Source organism: Lampetra fluviatilis, chromosome 57, assembly GCF_964198595.1.
Source record: "Lampetra fluviatilis chromosome 57, kcLamFluv1.1, whole genome shotgun sequence".
NCBI classification, from domain to species: domain Eukaryota; kingdom Metazoa; phylum Chordata; class Hyperoartia; order Petromyzontiformes; family Petromyzontidae; genus Lampetra; species Lampetra fluviatilis.
The window spans coordinates 6400684-6424861 of NC_136331.1; the positions used below are offsets into that span (position 1 = coordinate 6400684).

General features: G+C 51.5%; 1 protein-coding gene across 2 annotated transcripts; it reads left to right on the plus strand.

Annotated features, from left to right (window-relative positions):
* Window positions 1-4960: 4960 nt before the first annotated feature.
* TGFBRAP1 (transforming growth factor beta receptor associated protein 1) lies at window positions 4961-21896 on the plus strand. 2 transcript variants are annotated; one of them, XM_078880373.1, is made up of 13 exons: window positions 4961-5765; window positions 7208-7357; window positions 8001-8124; window positions 8724-8918; window positions 10001-10155; window positions 11373-11455; window positions 12260-12673; window positions 13164-13221; window positions 13484-13627; window positions 14269-14427; window positions 15723-15921; window positions 16546-17075; window positions 18004-21896. In XM_078880373.1, exons 1-13 carry the CDS (start codon window positions 5334-5336, stop codon window positions 18175-18177), a joined length of 2817 nt encoding a protein of 938 aa, XP_078736499.1. In that variant the 5' UTR covers window positions 4961-5333; the 3' UTR covers window positions 18178-21896. The 2 variants fall into 2 exon arrangements, with proteins under 2 accessions (XP_078736499.1, XP_078736500.1); XM_078880374.1 differs by having other exon boundaries at window positions 18064-21896.
* Window positions 21897-24178: the final 2282 nt, after the last annotated feature.

Sequence of the window (24178 nt, forward strand, 5' to 3'; positions counted from 1 at the left end):
TATATTGCTCCCGCAGGCGATGTTAATACTCGAATGCTGCAATTTCTTCTCCCTGCTGAATGATATCGCTGCGAATGATGATACTCCTGCTGCTGCTGCTGATACTGAAGCTGCTGCTGCTGCTGTTGGCTGTGCAGCACGAACAGCTGAAAGACGAGCGGACTAGAGAGTTCGGCCCGCGTTTATTTTTGTAATTTCCTTCAGAGTTTAAAAATAAAAGTACCCATCCGACGACTCTCGCACGACCAGAGCCACGTGGACACAGCTGTCCATCTGCGCGCATTCACACGCGACACACACACACACATCGACAGTATGTGGACATTTGTCCTACAAAAGCAAATCCTAAACCTCGTGGCTAGGTGACTTTTTTCAAATGGCCCACGCAGAGTCAGCAGGGGTCCCCTTCCCAGCTCGGTTCTCTCCCCCCCCTTCCTCTCCCCGCCCCCGGCTTAGCCAGCCCATTCGAGGCGGCCAAACCAATTAGCTCCGTGCATCGCCACCACCAATGGTTTGTGATGGGCCCACTGGCCACCCCCTACCGAGCATTTAATGTTTTGCCCTCCCTCCCTCCCCCCTCCATCCACCGTTGCCCCCTTTGATATGTATAACATCCTATTGAGATGACGGCAGATATATAGATGGGAGTGCGATGCGGACATAAATAGAGCAGTGGTCAAGATGAGTTAAGATAGAGACGACGGCGAGGCGTTGTTGGTTTTGTAACAAGCAACTTTGTTGTACCCCTGCTACGCCACTGGAAGGGGAGCAGAGTCCACAAGGATATAAACGTAAGGCGTGGAAATGGGAGCGGGAGATTGGGGAGAAAAAGAATGGCAAATAAGAGGAAAATTATTTAAAGGGAATAGAAAAACTGCAGAAAATGGTCAAAATAAGATGAGGACAAGGAGGAAGAGGCTACACAAGGTCCCCGAAGCTGCTACACGGAGCAGCGTGTGTTTTCACAGAGGGCAGAAGGGGGTTAGCCACCACGGAAGTCATTTAGATCAAGGGAGGCACATTTCGATTTAAAGCTTTCGTGACTGCAGGGATTCATCTTCTTGGTTCTTTCGGTAAAGTCACGTAGAAGGGAAGTAATAAAATAATAAAAATAAAACATAATAAAATAAAATAATAAAATAATATACTATTTTATTATGTTTTATTTTTATTATTTTATTACTTCCCTTCTACGTGACTTTACCGAAAGAACCAAGAAGAAGGGTGGCACAGTCGGGTTTTTTTACAATCGGGTTTAATTGTCTTTTATATTAAACCCGATCATCTGAGATTGGGAGAAATTCGGTTTAATTGGTTCTAATTGCAGAAGCGCACTTCTCAACGATGGGCTTCATCCATTCCAAGCTAAGGAACTCACTGGCGCCCACGATTGTGGAGGAGAAGCTCGTGTCCATCAAGACCAACCTGCCCGCCACATTCTACGACTACCCCGTGCCCGACGGCCCCCCCCGAGTACGATAGCAGCACCGACGAGAAAGCAGCCTAAGCCTATAAGAGTTTCGTATTCAATAAACCAGGTTTTAATTCCCCAAAATCGGGTTTAATTGTATTAAAGAAAAAACCCGATGCCTGCCGCTGGAAAAATCGGGGCTTTTCCACCCATGATTTAGATGCTTTGGAGAAAGATATAGAGGTGATATGGGAGATATATAGAGATATGGGAGATATAGAGGTGATATGGGAGAGATCAAGACATGTTACTGAGCGAATGTTCACTGGCCTTGAGAATGTGAGCTGATGCTTGATGCACCACTGTTTTCGTGACTCTGTGAACCCTGAGTTGCCTCCCGCGGCCACCACCACGACCACCACCATCATCAGCAGCTCCACGGCCCAGAAACAGCAGACCAGCCTCCTCCCCCCATTCGCCAGACGCGGGTATATTTAGCTATCAGTCAGTGTGTGTGTTTTTTTTTCTCTGCAGGCTAAAAAGGTGTTGCTACCCAATAACACAACCGTGCATTTAGTGTCGAGGGTCGCTGGCGTGATGTCATGTTTGGCACACTGGGCTTACAATCCAGAGGTTACCGGTTCGATCTCCTGGCGCGACGGTTAAAATAATGGACAGACAGACAGCTTTTTTTAAATGCAACAAACCTCTGTCCACCCAGCAGATATCCATTGGTAAACGCCACAGTCGGCCGGCAGGTGGCGTGTGGTGGAGGACTGCAACGTGTGGCTGCGCCCACCTCTTCCAAGATGTCTGATCAGCGTAGTAGAAGAGTAGGCCAAATACCCACTAGAGGTATTGCTAAATCTGGTTGTGAGAATTGTCGTTGGATAAATTGCGCGTTAAATCCTTGTACACATTGATTTAGTGAGTTAATTTCGTAGCCTAACCCAGTGGTTCTCAACCGGGGTCCATGTGGATCCCTGGGGGTTACGTGGCAATGTCCCAGGGGGTACGTGATGAGATTTAGAAACGTGCGAAATTATATCAGACACGAGAATGGTGAATACTCATGTATGAATCTGCCAATATCAAATTACTACTATCAAATGTGAATCAATATGGTAACCATGAACGATGTTAAAAGGCCTTTTCTAAACTTATTGATCGTAAGCAATGTTTGGTTTCCAAGAGTAAACAGCGAGCGCGAACAACATTACATCACGCGTGCAGAGCGTCTGTTGAATTTGATCGCTTGCAGTTACGAGCTCACAAATTGGACAATTGGGTTAAAATATCGATGTTCATTTATTCATTAATTTAATTTATCAGAACCATGTTGGGGTCGGGTCAGGGAGGGGGGGGTACTTGAAACGAAATTCAACAAGGGGGGGGGGGGTTGTACCAGGAACCAGTGGCCGAAACCCAATAATTACGAATCCCATTATATCGGCTACGGAAACCCACGAGTGAAGTGAGTGCACGTGAGGTTACTCTCTTAATGCCCCCTGTAGATGAAGCGTTTCCGCTAGCAGGGGTCGTCGGAGAGAAATTGCATGGCTGCACCTTCATCGCCCTTCTGAACTGGTGCCAAAATAAGCGTAAGTTAATCGCCCCCATTGTCTTGAAGGAGGTCCTCCGTACATGCAGAGGAGAAGACGTAACCAAGACACATTCGATAATTGGTTTTTTACCCTTCTCTCTGGCAACAAAACTGACACCTTTTTTTTACAAGGAGTCATGTTTGCATAGACCACAATACCTGCAGTCATAATGCAAACAAAAAACACAACTCTGATAATGTATGCACTGTCCTTGAAGTTGATTGGTCCACACCCGAGACAGCTTTCCTTAGAGCCTAGTCTCACATGGGTTGGACCAGATGACGCCAAAAGGCGCACAACTCAAAGACAATGCACCATCAGAGTATGAGAGCTCGGGGTAAGCATTTATACCATTGGAACCTCATTTGCCAGTAAAAAATATGATAGTTCTTTTTTTAATCCTTTTATCTGGCAACAAAACTGACACCTTTTTTACAAGGGGTCATGTTTGCATAGAACACAATACCTGCAGTCATAATGCAAACAAAAAACATAACTCTGATAATGTATGCACTGTCCTTGAAGTTAATTGGTCCACACCCGAGACAGCTTTCCTTAGAGCCTAGTCTCACATGGTGTTGGACCAGATGACTCCAAAAGGCGTACAACTCAAAGACAATGCACCATCAGAGTATGAGAGCTCGGGGTAAGCATTTACACCATTTAGAACCTCATTTGCCAGTAAAAAAATATGATAATAGTTTTTTTTACCCTTTTATCTGGCAACAAAACTGACACCTTTTTTACAAGGAGTCATGTTTGCATAGACCACAATACCTGCAGTCATAATGCAAACATTCCTCATGTCGCCTTAACAGACTGTTGGTGCACGGCACACCACGGGATGGGTGGCAAACAACACGTCCAAACGCCTTTGTCTCCCGAGTGGCGATGTTTACACAGCAACGCACCCCTATGCATGGTTGCCACCTTTTCGACCCAAGTTTGTCACAACTGTGCAATTTGACTGTTACAAATTTCAACGCAACACCCTGGTCCTCTATCAGATCTCGGTGACAAATCATCAGAGGTGTGGACTCGAGTCATGTGACTTGGACTCGAGTCAGACTCGAGTCATGAATTTGATGACTTGCGACTCGACTTGGACTTGCATAACAATGACTTTGTCCCACCTATGAGATGTGGACTCGAGTCATGTGACTTGGACTCGAGTCAGACTCCGAGTCATGAATTTGATGACTTGCGACTCGACTTGGACTTGCATAACAATGACTTTGTCCCACCTCTGCAAATCATACATTTCTGCCTCGCGAGAACACAACGGATGCCATCAAATTACTGGACTATTCGGGTCAACCTTGGGTCAGTTGGCAACTCAAAGTCCAACACCGTGCTTCAGCTCCCAATTGTGGTTACTTCGAGTATTTTGGTGCTTAAATCTGAACACGATAAGCCCCTTTGTTGGGCTATCATTTGTGTTAGCCAGTTCGCTTGTGAAAAATAAGTTAATACCTCAGTGGGCTTTACCTGGTAAGATATAAAAAAAAAATATTTAAAGCTTTCGTGACTGCAGGGATTCATATTCTTGGTTCTTTCGGTAAAGTCACGTAGAAGGTAAATAATAAAATAATAAACAAGTGAGAATTTTATTGTTTGATATTTATTTTATTTTTTCCCTTCTACGTGACTTTACCGAAAGAACCAAGAATATATACAACATTGTTTAGCTTTACATGTTTTTTAAAAATATTTATTTCAAGTGATTTGTTTATCTTTCCTATAATTTACCACTCCTATCGTGTTTTTGTATTATTTGTTGCCGCTCTTACCGGACATCTATAAAACACCAACCCTCCAAAGAGCTTTAAAGATCATCAGCTTCTTCCTCCAGCCCCGAAATACATCAAAGTTGCCCAACAGCACGTGGCGCGTCGTTGTCGTCACGTCCGGTAGAGCCGCACGTGACTATGACGTCACCCCCACCCCTACCACTCCCACCATCACAGCTCCCCGGCCGTGTTTACGTTCCGTCTCGGTGACTCCCCCAACCCTCACAACCCTACCCCGCCGTGGCCTCGCGAAGAGCGGCGAGGCGGGCGGACACCGCGGTGCGAGAAGCCCTCGCCGCCATGCCGCCTCGAGCGCGCCGCGTCGGCTGAGCGCCGCGCCCCGCCTCGCATCTCTGGCGGCGGCTGCGGCCTACCTCGCTCTCGCGGGCCCTACCCATTTGCCTGAATGCCCTAACGGGCAAGGGGTGCGCCCTGCCCGGTAAGGCAGGAGGTTGAACTCCCCCCCCCCCCCCGGCCCAAAGCTTCGCTTCGACCAGCCCCTAGCCGTTCCCCTTAACCGCCGCGACCATGAGCGTGCGCGCATTTTCCCTCGTGCCCGTGACGGAGCGAGGCGACCTACCGCCTGCGGACGCCGTGGTGAGCTTGGAGCGAAGCGGCGAGCGGCTGTACGCGGGCGCCGCCAGCGGCATGCTGCACCGCCTCGCGATGCCCGAGGGCGCCGCCCGCGCTCGCCTCGTCTGTTCGCGGCCGGCGCCGCCGATGCCTCACGCGGGGCCGGCTACGTGTCTGCGCGCAGCCTCGGCGCTCGGTCACTTGCTGGTGCTGTGGGCCGACGGCTGCCTACGCGTCGTGGACATGGAGGCGCTCGGAGACGCGGCCGTGAGCGGTGCGGCGAGGCTGCGCGGCGTGGCGGCGTTTTGCCTCAACGAGAACCCCGTGGGCACGGAGGCGTTCTGCGTGCAGCTGTGTGTGGCGTCTATGAAGCGCAAGGTCGTGCAGGTAAACAGGGGCGCGATGTTGGCGTACGCCGTGTGAGGCCGGGCACTGTGTGTGGAGGGCGAGGGTGTTTGGTGGTCTTGCACGGATGTTGTGGAAACTCGCTTCCTGTGGATGTTGAGGAGGTTGCCCCGTGCCCCTGGCTCGTCGGGAGAAAGCAGCACAGCAAGTTGATTCGTCGCCATCTGTTTGCATCTGTACGGGGATAGAGTGTTGCTCCCTTGCGCGCGTCGTTTTTCTCCGGGTGCTCCAGTTTCCTCCAGCGTGTATAAACATTCGTTTTAAAATGCAAACCAAATGCAGGACCCACTTAAAAGAGTCATACGACGACTCAGTTTGGCGTTCCTGGATAAGTAAATCATTTTATTCTTATAAATGAAGGTAACTGCGGGGTCACGTGTCACCGTTTACACGTGTCAATCAACTGCGACAGGCGTCTGTTACCTGCGACCTTCACAATAAACCAACTTCCCCCTTTCACTGTCGTCTATTAACTAACTGAATCGATACAGAGGACAAGCCCAGCTTCCTGGTCGAGCCACATTCATTCGCATGCTCGATATTTTCTACTTCGCCGTCGCTGTCACTCCAAGGCAAGTGTGGCTGCGCACGTCTTTGTCAGCGTGTCGCAGTTGTTCCAATTGAGTAATTTGCATTTCCCACAAATTACCAAATTGGAATATGCACAGCAATGATCATTCGGACTACGAAAAACTTGGCAGGGACTGAGCGATGCCTTCTTAAGTAAACAAGCATAGAATACCATTGGAACCTCATTTGCCAATAAAACATATGATAACTGGTTTTTTAGCCTTTTATCTGGCGCGCCTTTTGGCGTCATCTGGTCCAACACCATGTGAGACTAGGCGCTAAGGAAAGCTGTCTCGGGTGTGGACCAATCAACTTCAAGGACAGTGCATACATTATCAGAGTTATGTTTTTTGTTTGCATTATGACTGCAGGTATTGTGGTCTATGCAAACATGACTCCTTGTAAAAAAGGTGTCAGTTTTGTTGCCAGATGGAAGGGTAAAAACCAATTATCGAATGTGTCTTGGTTATGTCCTCTCCTCTGCATGTACGGAGGACCTCCTTCAAGACAATGGGAGCGATTGACATACGCTTATTGTGGCACTTGTTCAGAAGGGCGGTGAAGGTGCAGCCATGCAATTTCTCTCCGACGACCCCTGTTAGCGGAAACGCTTCATCTACAGGGGGCATTAAGAGAGTAACCTCACGTGCACTCACTTCCACTCGTGGGTTTCCGTAGCCGATATAATGGAATTCGTAATTAATGGGATTCGTAATTATTGGGTTTCGGCCACAGTGGTTGCCAGATAAAAGGGTAAAAAAACAACTATCAAGCATAGAATAATAACCGTTTTCCTCATCATCACTGCAGCATCGTTCAAGTTGCTCGTCTGTGCTATTCCGCTGCCTCCACAGATTTACCTGGTCCGCGGGGACCGCATTCAGCCACTGCGTGACCTCGCGACCCCGGAGCTGCCCGTTGCCGTGGCAGCAGACGGAGCCTTTGTGTGCGTCGCCATGACAACGCGATACGTGATGCTCAACTCCTCCACGGGAGCCTGCCAGGTTGGCCAAGAGCAATCGGCGTTGTTCATTCACTGCCATGTGCAGACACGCAGCAGTAGATTGATTATGGCCGATGATGATGAGTAGGTATGTGGGGTGGAGCAGCAGCAGAGTTGCTGTCGCACTGACCTGTGAATCCAGTGAACTGAGTTTGATTCCCTGGCCATGGCTAATATTGGTTGTGAGTTATATCTGAGCCCATCTCTTTATCCACTCCACATTCCCCTTAATATCCTGGCTTACCACTCCGCACCACCTAATTTTATGCCTGTCTCTCTGATGATTCCATGTTCACCTTCTGATATGGTGTTGACCTTCTTTCAGCTTGTCTGCGATCGGTATCACTCTTGCATTTTTTCCCAACCCTTCATGTTATTATCGATTTGCACCTTTGCCGTTGCTGTGCAAATCCACCATCGGGGGGTTATAAGGGTTGAAATAGATTTTTGGTGCTCGAACGTGACAACAAATGGAGCTCGATTCGATTAGCGATTCCATGACCATTGGAATCAATAATTTATTCCCAAAAAGGACCTACCGTCCTGCGTCACACGTGGGAACAGAGGTTTCAAGTAATAAATATCTAAATGTTTATTGACCGGTTTTTTCGTTTTCTCATTCGCCGCCCGACTGCGCTGCCCAGGAGCTGTTCCCGAGGGAGCAAGAGGAGGAGGAGGATGAGACGGAGGGGTCGGGGGGGACCACCGCCCCCATCGTGAAGCGCATCGCCAAGGAGGAGTTCCTGCTCACTGGGCCCGGCTCGCTCGGTCAGTCTGCCCGCCTGATTCATCAGCCCATTGTGGCAACATCCGTTGTTGTACACTGTGCTGTGTTCCCTGCCTCTTCACCAACCCGCACTGACAAGCGTGGTGTGAAGTACAGTCGGCTCTCGATTATCCGGAGTAAGGTGGGGCCAGGCGAGGTTTGGCCTGGATAAAACAAAGACACGGGTAATAAAAAACGATGTAAATTAGGCTCTCCTTCCCCTCCCTCCCGTGCCTAACCCCTACAGCCAAATTCCTCCTTTCCCCCCCCCCCTCCCATGCCTATATAAAACCACAACAGCAGATAATTTTTCTCACCTGAAGACGGCCGCTTGTGTTGCGACCGAAACTTTGTGTTTTCTTTTATTATTTTTTCTAACTACGATGATTGCTTTCTCCATTTGCCAGCATATACAGTTCAGAGTGAAAATTGCGCTTTCAGGAATTGCTGCGGGGCCTATCTTGCACGACAGCTGGTGGTGTGACACAGGCCGGGGGTGAACCCAGACGCTGAGCTACGAGGAGGTTGTTGGGTAAATTCGACCATGTCACCTCATTGTATTCCTTGCCGACGCCGACCTACTCTTCGCCGCTGTCCGCAGGAATGTTCGTGACGTCGGAGGGTGTGTCGCGTCGGGCCCCGGTCCGCTGGGGCGATGGCGTGCGCGGCGCCGCGCTGGCACCGCCGTACCTGCTGGCGCTGGGGGCCCAGCTCCTCACCGTGCACAGCCTCCTGGACCAGCAGCTCAAGCAGAGCATCCCCTTCACGGGCGGGCACTGCCTCGACAGCCTGGAGGGTACGTTGCCCAACGACTCATGTCTACGCCCCCACAGCCAAGCACCCACATCTTCCCCGTTCTTTCGACGGGTTGTTGACATGAACAACCGCGCCTCCGATCAGCATAGTTGGCTACGCACGTTTGTGAAAGAAGATCAACATGCATACGTACATCGTTCAGACTGTTAAGACAAGCGAGTGGGCTTGGGTAGGACACGTCGTTAGAGGGGATGTTGGCTGTTGGGCGAGATTGAGTACGAGGTTGCAGGCGAGGAGTGGAACGAGTCCGAGAAGATGTCCACCGGAGCGATGAAATCAGCTTGTGGTGCGTGGGTGCCAAGTGGATTGTTACATCACAGGATCAGGAGAGATGGCGACATTGGAATGACCATGGCTGATGGTGTTTTCGTTCGTGAAGGTGTTGGAGTGGGTAAAGGTGTTTCAGTGAGTGTTCGTGTGTCTAGAGCCTAATCTTGATTTGAAGCTTTCGTGACTGCAGGAATTCATATACCTACGTGACTTTACCGAAAGAACCAAAGAGTATGTCTAGAGCCTGTTTTGGTAATGCATTGCTGTAAGAGGACCACCCCACGGCCATGTGGATCATGGGAATAATTTGAGCACCGTTCATCGCGCTGGTCATTGTGGGTTGGTGAAAGAAGGGTGGCCGGGGCCAGTTCATGGGCACCACGGTTGCGAGATGTTAACTACCTCGCCTGGTATACAGGAGGTCGTCGGTTCGATCCCGACCCTGACGCCTGCTGATTTATTATTTTATTTTGTTTCTATTAATTTTATTTTTTACCTACGTGACTTTACCGAAAAAACCTAAGAGTATGAATCCTTGCAGTCACGAAAGCTTCAAATCTAGAATTAAAGTGATAGCAATTTTATCGACCCTCTGGAGGGATGCTGGGCCGAGTCAATCCACCCATCGAGGATTTGAGCTCGCGACATTCTTATCGCGAGCTGCTCTCTCTACCCATTAAACACTTCCTCGCCAGAGGTGCCGGGTAACCGGTATTGTGCGCCCGATAGTACGGGCGTGACGATTGGTTGCGGTGACGCCGGCGGGGGCGCCCTTGCGTGCTCGCGGTGCAGGGAAGCTGCTGGCGTGCGCGGGCGGCCAGCTCTACGCGCTGGAGCCGTGCTCGCTCGAGAGCCAAGTGGGGGACCTGCTGGCGGGAGGCCGCGTCGACCAGGCGCTGGAGCTGGCGAGGGCGTCGCGTCACACGATGCCCCGCGACCGCTATGCGGTGAGCTTCTCGCGAGTGAACGCACCATCGAACGCACCATCGCACGAACGCACCATCGCACGCACGCGGGCGACACGGCCGAGTGGTTGCACGCTTGCCCGCTCGCTCGTTGTACTCTGTTGAGCTTGAACTTCTTTCGCACCGTACATAGCCAACCATGATAACACTGGTCAACACACTTTTTCTGGTATAAGGTATTCCAACGGTTTAAAGGTAATTTTGGGGTGCTGATTCCAAATCTGGCATCAGTTTTTGTCTTTCACGTCAGGTTTTTGAGATCTCAAATATTGCATTTTCAATAAAAACTGCAGAAGAAAAATATTAAATAAATGTGGATATCTACATAAAATGATATTATAAACACACTATCCTAAAAATACAGCACCATATTTTAACACTAAAGCAGTCACTGGCTCGCAACAACTTGCAATCATAAGTGACAGAGTTAATTTCGGGTAAAATCAATGAAAATGGGGTATGCCGATAGCATAAAAATGAGATGTGATAGAGCAAATCTGAGATCAGATTTGGAATCAGCACCCTGAAATGAGTCTAAAACAGCTGCAAAAGTCCAGGCCAGAATTTTTTTTTTTGTTGACCAGTGTAATCAGAGGGTACTCTCAGGTTAGAGCGCTCCGGTTTGTTGGGCTGCATATTCCTTCAATCTGCATCGACAAATGGGCCCCCTTGAAGTCATAATTTCTCTCCAGTTTTACAGAGAAGATGCTGGAAGTTAGACACCACGTACTGATACGTTCCCGCTTGAACGCATATTCTTCTGATATATAAACAGACAAGAATACGTGCATTCGACACATCCTTGTCTGTTTACATACAAGTACAATAGCCACCCTATATGTGTGTTTAAACGTTTCTAATTTAATTCATCATTGTACTTTGATTTTAAAAATGTATCTGCCCGAGGCCAACTTCTGCTCATGGAAATGTATCATTTAACATTGGTTTAATTTTCGTGAAATATTTTCAATTCCTCACGCGGAGAGCCCTGTAGAGCGGTTAATGCGCACTGCTCTGCGAGCCCGGGCACTCGACTTAAATTGCGGCGCGCGGGCAACGTCAGTGACGAGAAGAACTGAACCGGTTCCTGGGCCTTCCCTGAGGTCCACGCAGTCTGAAACGAGTACCCGGTACTGTGTGCACTTGCCCCAACATTCCGTTAAGGCTATACGGGGATCGTGTGTGCTGCGCATTCCCAGTCGCTGTACGAGCGCGTGAAGCAGCAGGCGGGCTTCGTGGAGTTGGCGTTGGGCCGCCTCCCTGAAGCCACGGAGCTTTTCAGGTATCGGCAGTGCCGGATCAAGCTAGTGCGGGGCCTGTAGCAAATGTTATAAATGGGCCCTACATAAAAAAAATACACAAATATTAAAACACACATTTTATTACTTGCATAGTAAAGTAATTGTATTTTTAAATTTGCTATACAGCCACATAATACGACAAATCGCTAACCTTAAACACCAAAGTCGTTCATAAAAGTTGAAGGCGGTATAGTACTATAGTAATAGAGCAAGTGCAGATTCACTGAACCGGAATTCATAGCTTGAAAGCATTTGGCGCGGGACCCTTGAAATTGCGGGGCCCATAGCATATGCAACTTTTGCTACTAGGATAATCCGGCACTGGGTATCGGACAAACTGAGTTAACACGGGAACAACAACAACAACAGCTGAGTGGTTGCTTGACTTACGTCAGAAACACCAAACCCAATGGCGTAGCGAGGTTGGCGTCAGCCTTGGTGCAAGCGGTGAAATGGGCCCTCCCTCCCCAATTTGTCCCCCAATTATTCATAGCCATGTCTGTGGGCAGGGTGTCGTAGTGGTAACACTAATACCTCGCAGTAAGAAGGACCTGGGTTCGATTCCTGAATTGGTTACCTTCTGCGTGGAGTTTGTATATTTTCTGAATGGGTTTCCTCCGTGTTCGCCAGTTCCCCCCACAAGCAAAAAAACACACACTATAACTGCTATTGGCTAAAATCCCAATCTTGACAATTCAGTGATGAAATTACTAATTTAATTAATGGTTGTTGCAGTTAACTATTAATCGAACGTGTTGTTAAATTGACGAATGGTGACTCGACAGGAGCGGCCGCCTGGACGTGCGCGAGCTCGCCTCGCTGGTGCCCGACCTCCTGCCGCCCTCCTCCTCCTTCTCGCGCACGCACCCCCCCCTGCACCCGCACGCCGACCTCACCACGCTCGCCGGGGGACGCCCCCACCTCGCCGCCTCCGTCCGCCGCTTCCTCGCCTCCCGCCTGGCCGAGGCGCGCGCCGCGGGGCCCCCCGACTCGCGCGCGGTCGTGCTCATCGGCGGCGGCGGGGGGGCGCTCCCCAGCCCCCCCCCGCCCGGCCCGCCGGGCTGGCGGGAGGACGTGGACACGGCGCTGGTGAAGCTGTACGCCGAGGAGGGGGACGAGCGGCTCTTCGACCTGCTGGCGGGCGGCGACTGCGCCGCTCACCTGCAAGACTCTGCCGCTCACCTGGAGCGCCTCGGCAGGTGAGTCTTCTTGAGTCTGTGGGCGCGCGTGTGTTTTGTCGGGAGTGGGGAGCGCTACCAACCTGGCGACCCGGGTTCGATTCCCGCTCACGGCCAACACCAGTGACGATTATTTGAACTGGTCTACTCAGCCTCAAATCAGTACCTGGTGCGGTGTGTAAACATCGCCACTGGGGAGACAAAGGCGGCCGTGCTTTGTGCTGGCCACACACCCCCTCGTGTGCTGTTGCGGCCATCATAGGAGCTCGTAAACAACACTTGCGCCAACAGTCTATTGAGGCCACAAGGGGGATCTATTTCTTTGTCGTGGGGAGACAAAGGTGGCCAGGCGCGTTGCTGAATACGCCATCACCTCGGGCGCCGTGCTGCTTTTAGTAGGAGCTCGCAAACAGCATTTTCTCCGACAGTCTGTTTAGTGCAATACGGGGGCACACGAGTTGATGAGATCCCTCCGTCCCTGTGTGTGTTATCTCCTGCGTGTGCACTGCAGGTATTTTGCACTCGGCCTGCTCTACCACCACCATCAGCAGGACGACGTGGCGCTGCAGGTGAGGCCTCGCGGGATTGAACCTTCGCACGCCCACTGGGTCCACCCGCTAGCCAGTGCCGGATTATCCTAGAAGCAAAAGTAGTTACATGCTACGGGCCCCGCGCTTTCAAGGGCCCCGCGCTAAATGCTTTCAAGCTATAAATTCCGGTTCAGTGATTCTGCACTTGCTCCATTACTACAATTTAATGTCTTTAATATGCAAGTAAACAGCCTGTGTAAGTCTACACGGGGGGGATCTTTTGTCTTCGTGTTCTCACCAGTACTGGGTGCGAGTGGTTGACGGGGAGCTGAGCGACGCATCGCGGCCCGACCTCTTCTCATTCGTCATCGACTTCCTGAGCTACTGCCCGAGCGCCACGCTGGTGTGGAGGCACTCCGCCTGGGCCCTGCGGCGCAGCGAGGAGGTGAGCTCACCGCCAGCGGCGGCGCGCGCGGCACACGCCGAGCGTCGTAGCTGTCGAGTGTGCAGGCGGTGGTGCCTGCACTGAGGGCCCATGGTGCTAGGGGGGGGGGTGGGGGGGAGAGGATGGAGGGGGGCTACGCAGTTGAGGGAAGGTAGGCAAGGGAGAGCACTGGCAATTGGTCGTGGGCAGCGTAGGGCAGTGTGGGCTGCGTAGGCTGCGTACGGCCGCGTAAGGCTGCGTAAGGCAGCGTGGGCAGCGTAGGGCAGCGTAGGGCAGCGTAGGGCAGCGTAGGCATTTGCCTGGGGTTTTGGAGGGGCCGGCAATGTCAAGTTTGTGGGCCATCTCGTTCGGAGTGGGTAAGCCTCATGATGGCCACGGACCGTTGGAAATGTACGTATATATGTTGCACTTCTTGCGCACCGTAACGTAGTCAACCGCGCGAATCGAAAATGAAGTTGCGTGTCGCGTGAAGTCGCGGTGCCGTGTGATGTGAAATTGCGGGCCGTTTGAATTTTCAATTGCGGGGCCGCCATGATATGAAGTCACGAGCTGTAGGTTCCCCACCGCCTACTCTGCACGCTTGACGACTGGAGCGTCGCCCGGTGCCGCGAATGAAAGGGGGCTCCATGTTGGCCGCTCAGACAGGAGTCCACATCTTCACCAAGCGGCCGTGGCGAGAGGAGGGGGAGGCGCGGGGGAGCGAGGAGCTGTGCCCCGACGAGGTGGTGCGGTTCCTGGGCCAGTTCCCGCGTGCCCTGATGGCCTTCCTGGAACACCTGGTGCTGGAGAGGCGGGTGCAGGTGTGATCGCACGTCCACGGCTGTGTGCAAGTGTGCATGCGTTGACTCGTGTGTGGTGAGCGGCAGTGCATCGATTGGCGCGCTACGAACCTGGCGACCCGGGTTCGATTCCCGCTCACGGCCAACACCTACACCAGTGACGATTATATGAACCGGGACGCAGTATATTGACCCACCATGGGTAATCAGTGATGATAAAAATGGTAGTGATGATAGTGATGATGACTTTGCTGATGTAGATGATTGTGGTGGTGATGATGATGATGAAAATGGTGAAGGTGTTTCTGATGAAGATACTAACTTTAATGACTGTGATGGCGATGGTGATGTTTTCATATGGCCGATGAAGAGAAACAATAGAGATTCAGTTCTGAGCTGATTCAGCCACTCAGTTGCTTTGTCTGAGAGTTGGGGAATTGCAGACACACTTACCTACCGAACTACCCACCAACTCACCCACCCATTGCATTTATATTTAAATTTGGGGAAGTGAAAAATGAATCGCTGCACGGGTTGTTGTTCGATGCTGCCAATCCAGTTTCACGCAGCCCTATTCGGGCAGTGTGGTGGTGGGTTCACTGATGAGCTGTGTGTTGTGGAAGCTGGGCAGTGTGGTGGTGGGTTCACTGATGAGCTGCTTGTTGTGGAAGCTGGGCAGTGTGGTGGTGGGTTCACTGATGAGTTGTGTGTTGTAGAAGCTGGGCAGTTGAGTGGTTGGTTCACTGATGAGCTGTGTGTTGTGGAAGCTGGGCAGTGTGGTGGTGGGTTCACTGATGAGCTCTGTGTTGTGGAAGCTGGGCAGTGTGGTGGTGGGTTCACTGATGAGCTGTGTGTTGTAGAAGCTGGGCAGTGTGGTGGTGGTGGTGGCGATGGACTTGCTGAACAGGGTGTGTGTTAGGCACATTGAATCCCACGCGTTGGTCCACGCTGTTTCAACGCTGAAGTTCCCCTCGTGCAGAGTTTGTGCCGCACGTTTCCAAAGCGGCCGAGTTGTGGATCTCATGGCGCGGACGCGGAAATTTGTATTCGGATCGTCGTCGATTGGAAGGAGATTTGGGCCGACATCCAATCGGTGCCGTCAACGGAGCAATACAACATCGCGCCGAATATATCTGGCGGTGCGATATTTGACGGGACATGGTGGTGATGATGATGATGATTTTGAAGATTGTGAAAATGATAATGATGGCGGTGGTATTGACGATGATGACTGTGATGGTAGTGGTGTTGACGATGTTGATGACGACGATGATGGTGGCGGTGTTAACTGTGATGATGGTGGCGACGTGGCCCAGGAGGAGAGGCACCACACGCACCTCGCCACACTCTACCTGGAAGACGTCCTCGACATCCTGTGCAACCATCAGCCTGACGACCACGGGGGGTCACCGGGGGTCACGGCGGGGTCACAGGGCGCCAAGCTGGCCGGGGCACGGGCCAAGCTGCAGCTCATGCTGCAGGAGTCGGAGCTCTACCGTGCAGAGTTCCTGCTCGGTGAGTGGTGGTGGAGGTGGTGGGTAGAGAGACACGGGGAGTGTGGGGACAGACACGGGGAGTGTGGGGAGAGACAGGGGGAGTGTGGGGAGAGACACGGGGAGTGTGGGGAGAGACAGGGGGAGTGTGGGTAGAGACAGGGGGAGTGTGGGGAGAGGCTAGGAGAGTGTGGGGAGAGACAGGGGGAGTGTGAGGAGAGACACGGGGAGTGTGGGGAAAGACACGGGGAGTGTGGGGACAGACACTGGGAGTGTGGGGAGAGGCTAGCAGAGTGTGGGGAGAGACACGGGGAGTGTGAGGAGAGACACGGGGAGTGTGGGGAGAGGCTAGGAGAGTGTGGAGGAAGACACGTGCAGTGTAAAGTGGAGCCCAGGCAGGTGGCTTCATCCCTCTAGATGTTTAGAGTTAGATGGGGCCCAGCTCTTGACGGTGCTTGACCCCCTTTTAAAAGCAATCTCATGAAATATGCAATCTGGCCACCAAGCCTTTAATTCCCTATTTATATAATAATATATTGTCATCGTCGAAATACCGCTGGATAAACGCCTCCCTTCCGTCCCCTCTACTCCCACCCTCGCCCCCCCCCCCCCCCTGTCTCACTGCTCTTCCTTCCCCTCCCTGCAGGGAAGCTGGGCGCCTCTCCGCTGCTGGCCGAGCGGGCCTTGCTGCAGGGCCGTCTGGGCGACCACGGCGGCGCCCTGCACACTCTGGTGCACGGCGCGCACGACCTCCCCGCGGCACGCCGCTACTGCTCTCGCCACCCGGACCCGGCCCAGCGCCGCCGCCTCTTCCACCTCCTCCTCTCCGCCTGCCTGGTGCCGCCGGCCGGGCCCTGCCAGTCCAACGGGCCGGAGCGCAGCGCCGCCCGCAACGGGACGGGCGCGGGGCCCGACGACGACGGCGCCTATGACGGGCACGACGGCGCGCGCCGTGCCATCGAGACCGACGCGGTGGCCGTGGCGGACCTGCTGAACGGCGAGGCCCCCGAGTTCGAGGCGTCCGCCGTGCTGGCGACGCTGCCCGAAGGCTGGTCGGCGGGGCTGCTGGCGCCGTTCCTGCGCACGGCGCTGCGGGTCAGCCTGCACGCGCGGCGCACAGCGCAGGCGCAGCGCGGGCTGGCGTGCGCACAGAACCTCGCGCTGCGCAAGGAGAAGGTGAGAGAATGTGTCCTTGTGTCCGTAACGGGGAGACGGTGCCGTAGCGGTTAGCCCGCTGGACTACTCGCTACTCACTAAGCACCAGGACCCCCTAGCCCCTACACACTAACCAATATCCCCTAGCCCCTCACCCTAGCCCCTACACACAGCTGCTTACACGAGTCCCCGACACACTAAGCATGCCGGTCGCATTGTTAATGCGCACCATTTGTTATGCTGCGCTCCGAACCCGGCGACCCGAGTTCGATTCCCGCTCGTGACCAACACCAGAGACGATTATTTGAACAGGCCTTGGGCCTCTCCTAGATCGACTCAGCCTCAAATGAGTACCTGGTGTGGTGTGTTAACATCGCCACTCAGGAGACAAAGGCGGTCGGGCGTGGTGCTAGCCACCCAGCCCCCTTCGTGTGCCGTGCCAGTCTTCATAGGTGCTCGCTAACAGCACTTGCCCTAACAGTATGTTAAGGTTTCTGAGGGATCGTTGTCTTGTGTGTCCATAACGGTGCGGGCTTTATGACTGCCGTAAAGATGATCCTGTATGAATCAAACTGTGCTAAAAAGGGGCATTGCGATTGGCTACCTACTTTATTAATTACCGGCCAAATTTATCCAAAGTTTTCCCAAAACTTGGAGACAAAAAACGAGAGCAAAAAAAACTACTTTATTTACAAATATGCACACGCTTTTTGCCCTCCCCTTTGGCTTCTGTCTTGCGAATCAAATACTTCCAAAGACGAGCACACGTTGGAACGCGTTACATAATTCAAGCGCAATTTCAAGCAGGTAGGTTTTGCGAGCGTCGTAGTTTTGGATGCGCGCAAGCGATCATCGTCCGTTCTCACTCGTCGTGCGGCGCTGTCCTCTGCCCATCCGTGCCTCCATCTGCCCCCCCCCCCACACACCCATCGCCCCCCCCCCCCCGTAGGCCTCTCTGTGCCTGCGGCCCGTGGTGCTCACGGAGCGTACCATCTGCCCCATGTGCCAGGGGGTGTTCTCCGAGCCCGAGTTTGCGCACTACCCCAGCGGCGCGGTGGTGCACCCGGCGTGCGCCCGCCAGCGCTCGGTGTGCCCCATCACGGGCCACGTGTACTCGCCGTGACGGCGCCCGCCCGCCCGCCCCGTCCGTCCGTCCACTCCATTGTGTCGTAAAACTTTAAAAACTATTGGCCAAGCCGCTGCTTGGTTGCGGCGTCGTCGGACCCAATTCGCCACGAGTCGAGGATTTCACCAATTTTTTTTTTTTGCGCGGAAACTTTGTGACAAAGCGAACAAGAAGACCAGGGCTTTAATGTCAGCTGGATCGGTTTGGGTCAGCGACCAGGGAAAAATGTTTCCACACCCGGCAACATTGCATCCAGGTATCCATCTCGCTGTGGCTGTGGCCGCTGGTCACTTGCACACCTGCTCCAGTCTGCCAGCGACCCGGAAAATATTCCATTAGGGGAATTGAGCCCTGAGAAGGACCCAACTGCGAATTCTACCCTGCCAAAAAATACTCGGTTATGATGATGATGACGCGGGGCCTGAAGTCATGAATTTAAAGAAATGTCTCCCTCGTGGCGATGAACGGAAGGGTTTGCCCTCGCCGGAAACAAACCACGACCATATCCTCAATTAATGATTTTACTTTCCTAACCTTGGTTTTGCGATGTATCCGTGAGCGACGTGTCGTGGGATCGCTCACCTGTGCATGCGGATGGGGGGCATGCCGCTAAGCGGTGGTCGCTGCTCGTAGGGACGCGCATATCATGAGAGCAGGGCTGGGGAATCTTTTCTTTGCCGAGGGCCAAATAGAACTGGCACACATGTGGCGGGCAACAGCACTTGAAAAACGCACACACCTTAGATATATATGTAATAATAGCGTACAAAAATAATTGAGGAACACCTATAATTTTAGAAACGCAGTGCTGCCAGGTGGAAAAATATTGCCCTTTAGTGCCCGATGAGATGCTTGCAGTGACAATGAATTGCGGGCCACTGTTCGGAGGTAGTTAGGCCCCTTTGGTGGCCGCCGGCCATATGAAACAAAGTAATGGGCTGCATCTGGGCTGCATCGGCCATAGTTTCCTCACCCCTGCTTTTAGAGTAATTGCGGCAAATATAGGACAGACGTAGAGAGACGCAGCTCGCTGTCGGCTCATCGTGTTTTGTTTTTTGATCGATTGCTATTGCCGTCCATTTGGTCCTCATCTGAAGAGGGGAGACCCCTTGGCTCTGGCCAGCCGGCCTCCGCGAGCTCGGCATAGACCGTAGAATTGTCCGGCTCTTGTCGGCTCTGGCCTAGATGTGAACGTGACTCGTCCAGCTTGCACGGCGTCGTGTTGTGTGGCGTCGTGCTGGATCGTGCGGCTGCAGAGAGTGGAGGGTGCCACCGTCAAATTGTGACCCCCAGGCGAGAGATACACCCGGTTAATTATTAAATAGACGTGTAATGACTCGTCGATTAAAATAGATTCATATGCTCACAGCACACGCTTAAAATCGCACATCTCAGAATTTCTTGTTTACAATTTATGATAATTATATACTCATATCAGCGTGTGGTAATTGAAACGAGACAAAAGATATGGGGTAGACTATTAACAGAACAACGGTAAGAACGGGACGAAACAAAATTAATTCTTTACTTGAATCGTGACAGTATTCATTGGATCACCATGAAGGTGAATTGCCACGTGTCCTTTCTAGATTTGAAGTTTTCGTGACTGCAAGGGTCCATACTCTTTGGTTTTTTCGGTCAAGTCACGTAGGTAAAAAATAAAATAAAAATAAATTAAATCACGACGTTTTGGAGGCAACACAAGCTTCCGTCTTCAGGTGGCACCGTCACAGCAAAATTGCTGTATCAAGTGGGGAAAACTCTAAGAGACACGAGACTATGTCACATGTCCGTCACTCGGTGTTGAGCCGTGTGGTGATGAGACCAGGTGAGTAAGCTGTGCGATTTATTGTGGAATTGTGGGACTTAGGCGAGGGGGGGGGGGCTTATTGATATATATTTTTTTACCAGCGAGCCAAGGTAATGACAGGTGATTTGAGGTGCGTGTTGCTATGGGGGCCCATGTTGAGTTACCAAGGGGGCATATGGACGGTTGCCCCCTTTCCAAAATCTTTGGGGTGCGAAGCTGCCCCCTGTGACCTATGGTCTCGCAGCCATGACATGCAAGCCTGCTGATTATAGTTGACACGTAGCACACCCTTAATATGGTTGATAGGGTTAATATGACGTTTTTCCACTATGATGGCAGGGCTATAATTGGCATGGGTCCTCGTGGGAAGGATAATTAAATGCCCGCCCTCTTAATTTGTAGCATGGCAGATCGCCCTACCTGGTCCGCGGGCACTGGTAGCTTCGCCACTGATGGTCACCCCACTTACGAACACGGCGGTTTGGATGTGGGCCACACGGCAGGACGGATGGCTGGAGCAAAACACTCGTCGGCTTTGGAGGGTAGCTGATCGGTGGCAGTTCAGGGGAAGTACTCTAAGGATTGCGTCTGTGCTGTATGTTTTTGTGTGCATTGGGGGGTGAGTACAATGTGGTAGCGCACTGCGCTAAGAACCCGGTGACTTGTTTAATTCCCAGCTGTGGCTAACGGTGATAAGTGTATAATGCAGTCCTGGTCCTCCCCAGATAGACTCGGCCTTAAATGAGTACAGTACCTAGTTCTGTGTGTAAACATAAACACTGGGGAGACAAACTGTCTAATGAGGCTGCCCTCACTACTCCCTCGTGTGCCGAGGTTACCTTAATAGGTGATCGCTAACAGCGCTTACCCCAAAAGCCGATAAGGCTATGCGGGGGTATTTTGTGCGTGTGCGAGCAGGTTTGCTTGTGAGTTCATGGCATGTTACAAAAGAATGAGTGATGCGGAGTATGTGTGGATGTGTGTGTGTGCCCTTTGGTTATCTGTATGAACGTGCCTTGTCATTGTACGTGTGGAACTTTCACACCTCCGATTTGCACGGTTGGCTACGCAGAAGTTGTACGTACATAGATGCAACTTGTTGAAGCCGATGCATCTCCCAGTAAATCCCAGATAGTTAACCCATAACATCTAGTTCCGGCCCATCGCCTGCCACCTAACCTGGCACACAGCTGCTGTGGTGATGCCACTCGGTGGCGAATGGTGGCCGTTGTACATGCATGTGGTACACTCTTCATAACACCTGGTTCCGACCTATCACCTGCACCTAACCTGGCACACAGCTGCTGTGGTGATGCCACCCGGTGGCGAATAGTGGCTGTTGGAGGTGCATGTGGTGCGCGCTTCACCTGGAATTGCGTCGGATCTCGGAAGCTCAGCAGGTTTGCGTCCGGATACCGCTTCTTGGGTCGATGGCCACCGAGCACAAATCGGGTGTCATGGGCCTTGCGGGTCGGTGCTTGGCAGTAAAAGAGCGCAGTGCTTCCGTTCTTACACTCGCCAATCTTCCCGGCCTTCTCCGACCACTGCCCAGCATGGTCAAGTATTGTCAAGTGACCCCACGACCCGCCCAGGTGTGGTGGAGGCCCTCATCCAAAAGTGGATTGATAACAAGGGCTCTTTATGTATGGTATGTATATACTAATGTATGAATGTGCATCTGTGAGGGTCTGTGACGATGGGCCAGTCCAAAGTTCGCAGAATTATTACATTCACAACGATATCAATCCTCTTCTTGGTTATTTCGGTAAAGTCACGTAGAATGGAAATAATAAAATAATAAAAATAAAACAAAATAATTCTCACGACGTTTGGGCCACAACGCAAGCAGCCGTCCTCAGGTGGAGAGCAGGTCTGTCGAGAAGACAGAGTGACTGCAAGAATTCAGACGCTGTCTTCTCGACAGACCTGCTCTCCACCTGAGGACGGCTGCTTGCGTTGTGGCCGAAACGTCGTGAGAATTATTTTATTATGTTTTATTTTATTATTTTATTATTTCCATTCTAAGTGACTTTACCGAAAGAACCAAGAAGATGAATCCCTGCAGTCACGAAAGCTTTAAATCGAAAGATATCAATCCTCATCGATGTGTCGGCTTTCAGTTTCCGACCGACTCAGCGGCGGCAGGGGGATCGGCTCGCGCTGTCAGAAGGTTGCGAGTTCAATTCTGACTCTGTTGGTTGACTCAGCCCCACGGCGTATTGGCAGCCACTTTCACCCCCCCGGTTCGGCGTGCATCACACGGCACCAGCAGTCTCGCCGCGTTGTGCTGGTGTAACGTGCGGGAGTAAGGGCGATTTCACCGGTTTAGCGCAAAAAAAAACATTTGTAAGAGTCGCTGCTGTTTCTCCACGACTCAATTGCACGCTGCCTCCCAAGCTCGTAATAGACATGTCCTCCTCGTGCGATTTCCCCCCCCCCCCTGCCAAAGGCATGCGCCCACAACAGCTGGCATGGGCGATGGAGCAAGGAATTAAATGTGGTGGTGGGGGGGGGTGCCAATTTCCATTCCTCTTCGTAGCCCAGCGTCTGGGGCCCCTTGGCGCAGTTGCACCGCCTGCACGCGCCACACCCACGATTAGCACGGTTGGTTACGTACGGTGCGAAAGAAGTTCAACATACAGCTGTGACTCGAAGCAAATTCTATATTCATCACCCCCCTTCAAGTTGTGAAGAAATAATTCCGCAAACATTTTTACGCGATCTTGTATTTGTATATGTGTGTGTGTACGTGTGTGTGTGTTTGTAGGGGAGCGGTAGTGTAGCGGTTAGCGCGCTGCGCTATGAACCTGGCGACCCGGGTTCGATTCCCGCTCACGGCTAACACCAGTGACGATTATCGGAGCCGGTCCTGGGCCTCCCCTAGGTCGACTCAGCCTTAAATGAGTACCTGGTGCGATGTGTAAGCATCGCCACTGGGGAGACAAAGGCGGTCGGGCGTGGTCACAGCTGTATGTTGAACAGCACTTGCCCCTACAGTCTGTTAAGGCTATACGGGGGATCTTTGTGTGTTTGTATAGACGTGTGTTTCTATGAATCTGTGTATGAGCTATGACTACAGTTCGTGTGATTTGATGGGATGCATAAAAATGCAGACAATACAATACCATTTATTTCAAGCTGATGGGAGTGCACTACAAAGAAATTTAAAATAAAATTCAACAAACGTCCTTGTGTGGTTGAATAAATGCTGCTGAAACAATACGAAATACTTCAATACGGTAGATTTTACGTGGAGAGTGATTTGGACAGGGTGAAGGTGACGTCTGCTTATTTACCACGTCGTAGCAGGTATGATGCGATACAAACGTTCTACTTTGAGGAGTTAATAAACTATGATATCTTAACACCCAGAGCCGGCCCTAGACCTTTGGGGGCCCTAAGCAAAATTTGGTTGGAGGCCCCTTTGATGTATGATTTTTTTCACCCACTAGCTAGCAGTGACTCTAGGGGGCCCTCTGCTGGCCACGGGGCCCTTTGCAAGGGTCGCTTAGTGGCTGGGCCGGCTCTGTTAACACCTATTCTTGGTTCTTTCGGTAAAGTCACGTAGAAGGGAAATAATAAAATAACGAAAATATTAAACAACACAAGCAATCTGATGATGATTGCTTGTGTTGCAGTCGAAACGTGAGAATTTTTATTTTATTTTATTATTTCCCTTCTACGTGACTTTACCGAAAGAACCAAGAATATGAATCCCTGCAGTCACGAAAGCTTTAAACCTTTTAACACCTGTTGTATTTCCAGAAAGGGTAAACCCTCTTCTTATGTTTCATACTTTTTATACTGGCAAAAAGGTTTTATGAGTTAAGTTTTTTTTTTTAAAGCACCCCCAACCACGCTCTCGTCTGCCTATTTGCTTATTTTGATCCCAATCCGCCTTCAATAACTGCCGTGGATGCCACACACTGGAGGACAAGCGCGAACTACAGCACTTAATTCTAGATTTGAAGTTTTCGTGACTGCAAGGATTCATACGCTGTTTTTTTCGGTAAAGTCACGTAGGTAATAAATAAATGAAAAAAGTCGATTAAATCACGACGTTTCGGAGGCAACACAAGCAATCATTAGACTGCAGCACAAGCAATCATTAGATTGCTTGTGCTGCAGTCGAAACGCCGTGATTTAATTAAGTTGTTTTTTCGTTTATTTTTTACCTACGGAACTACA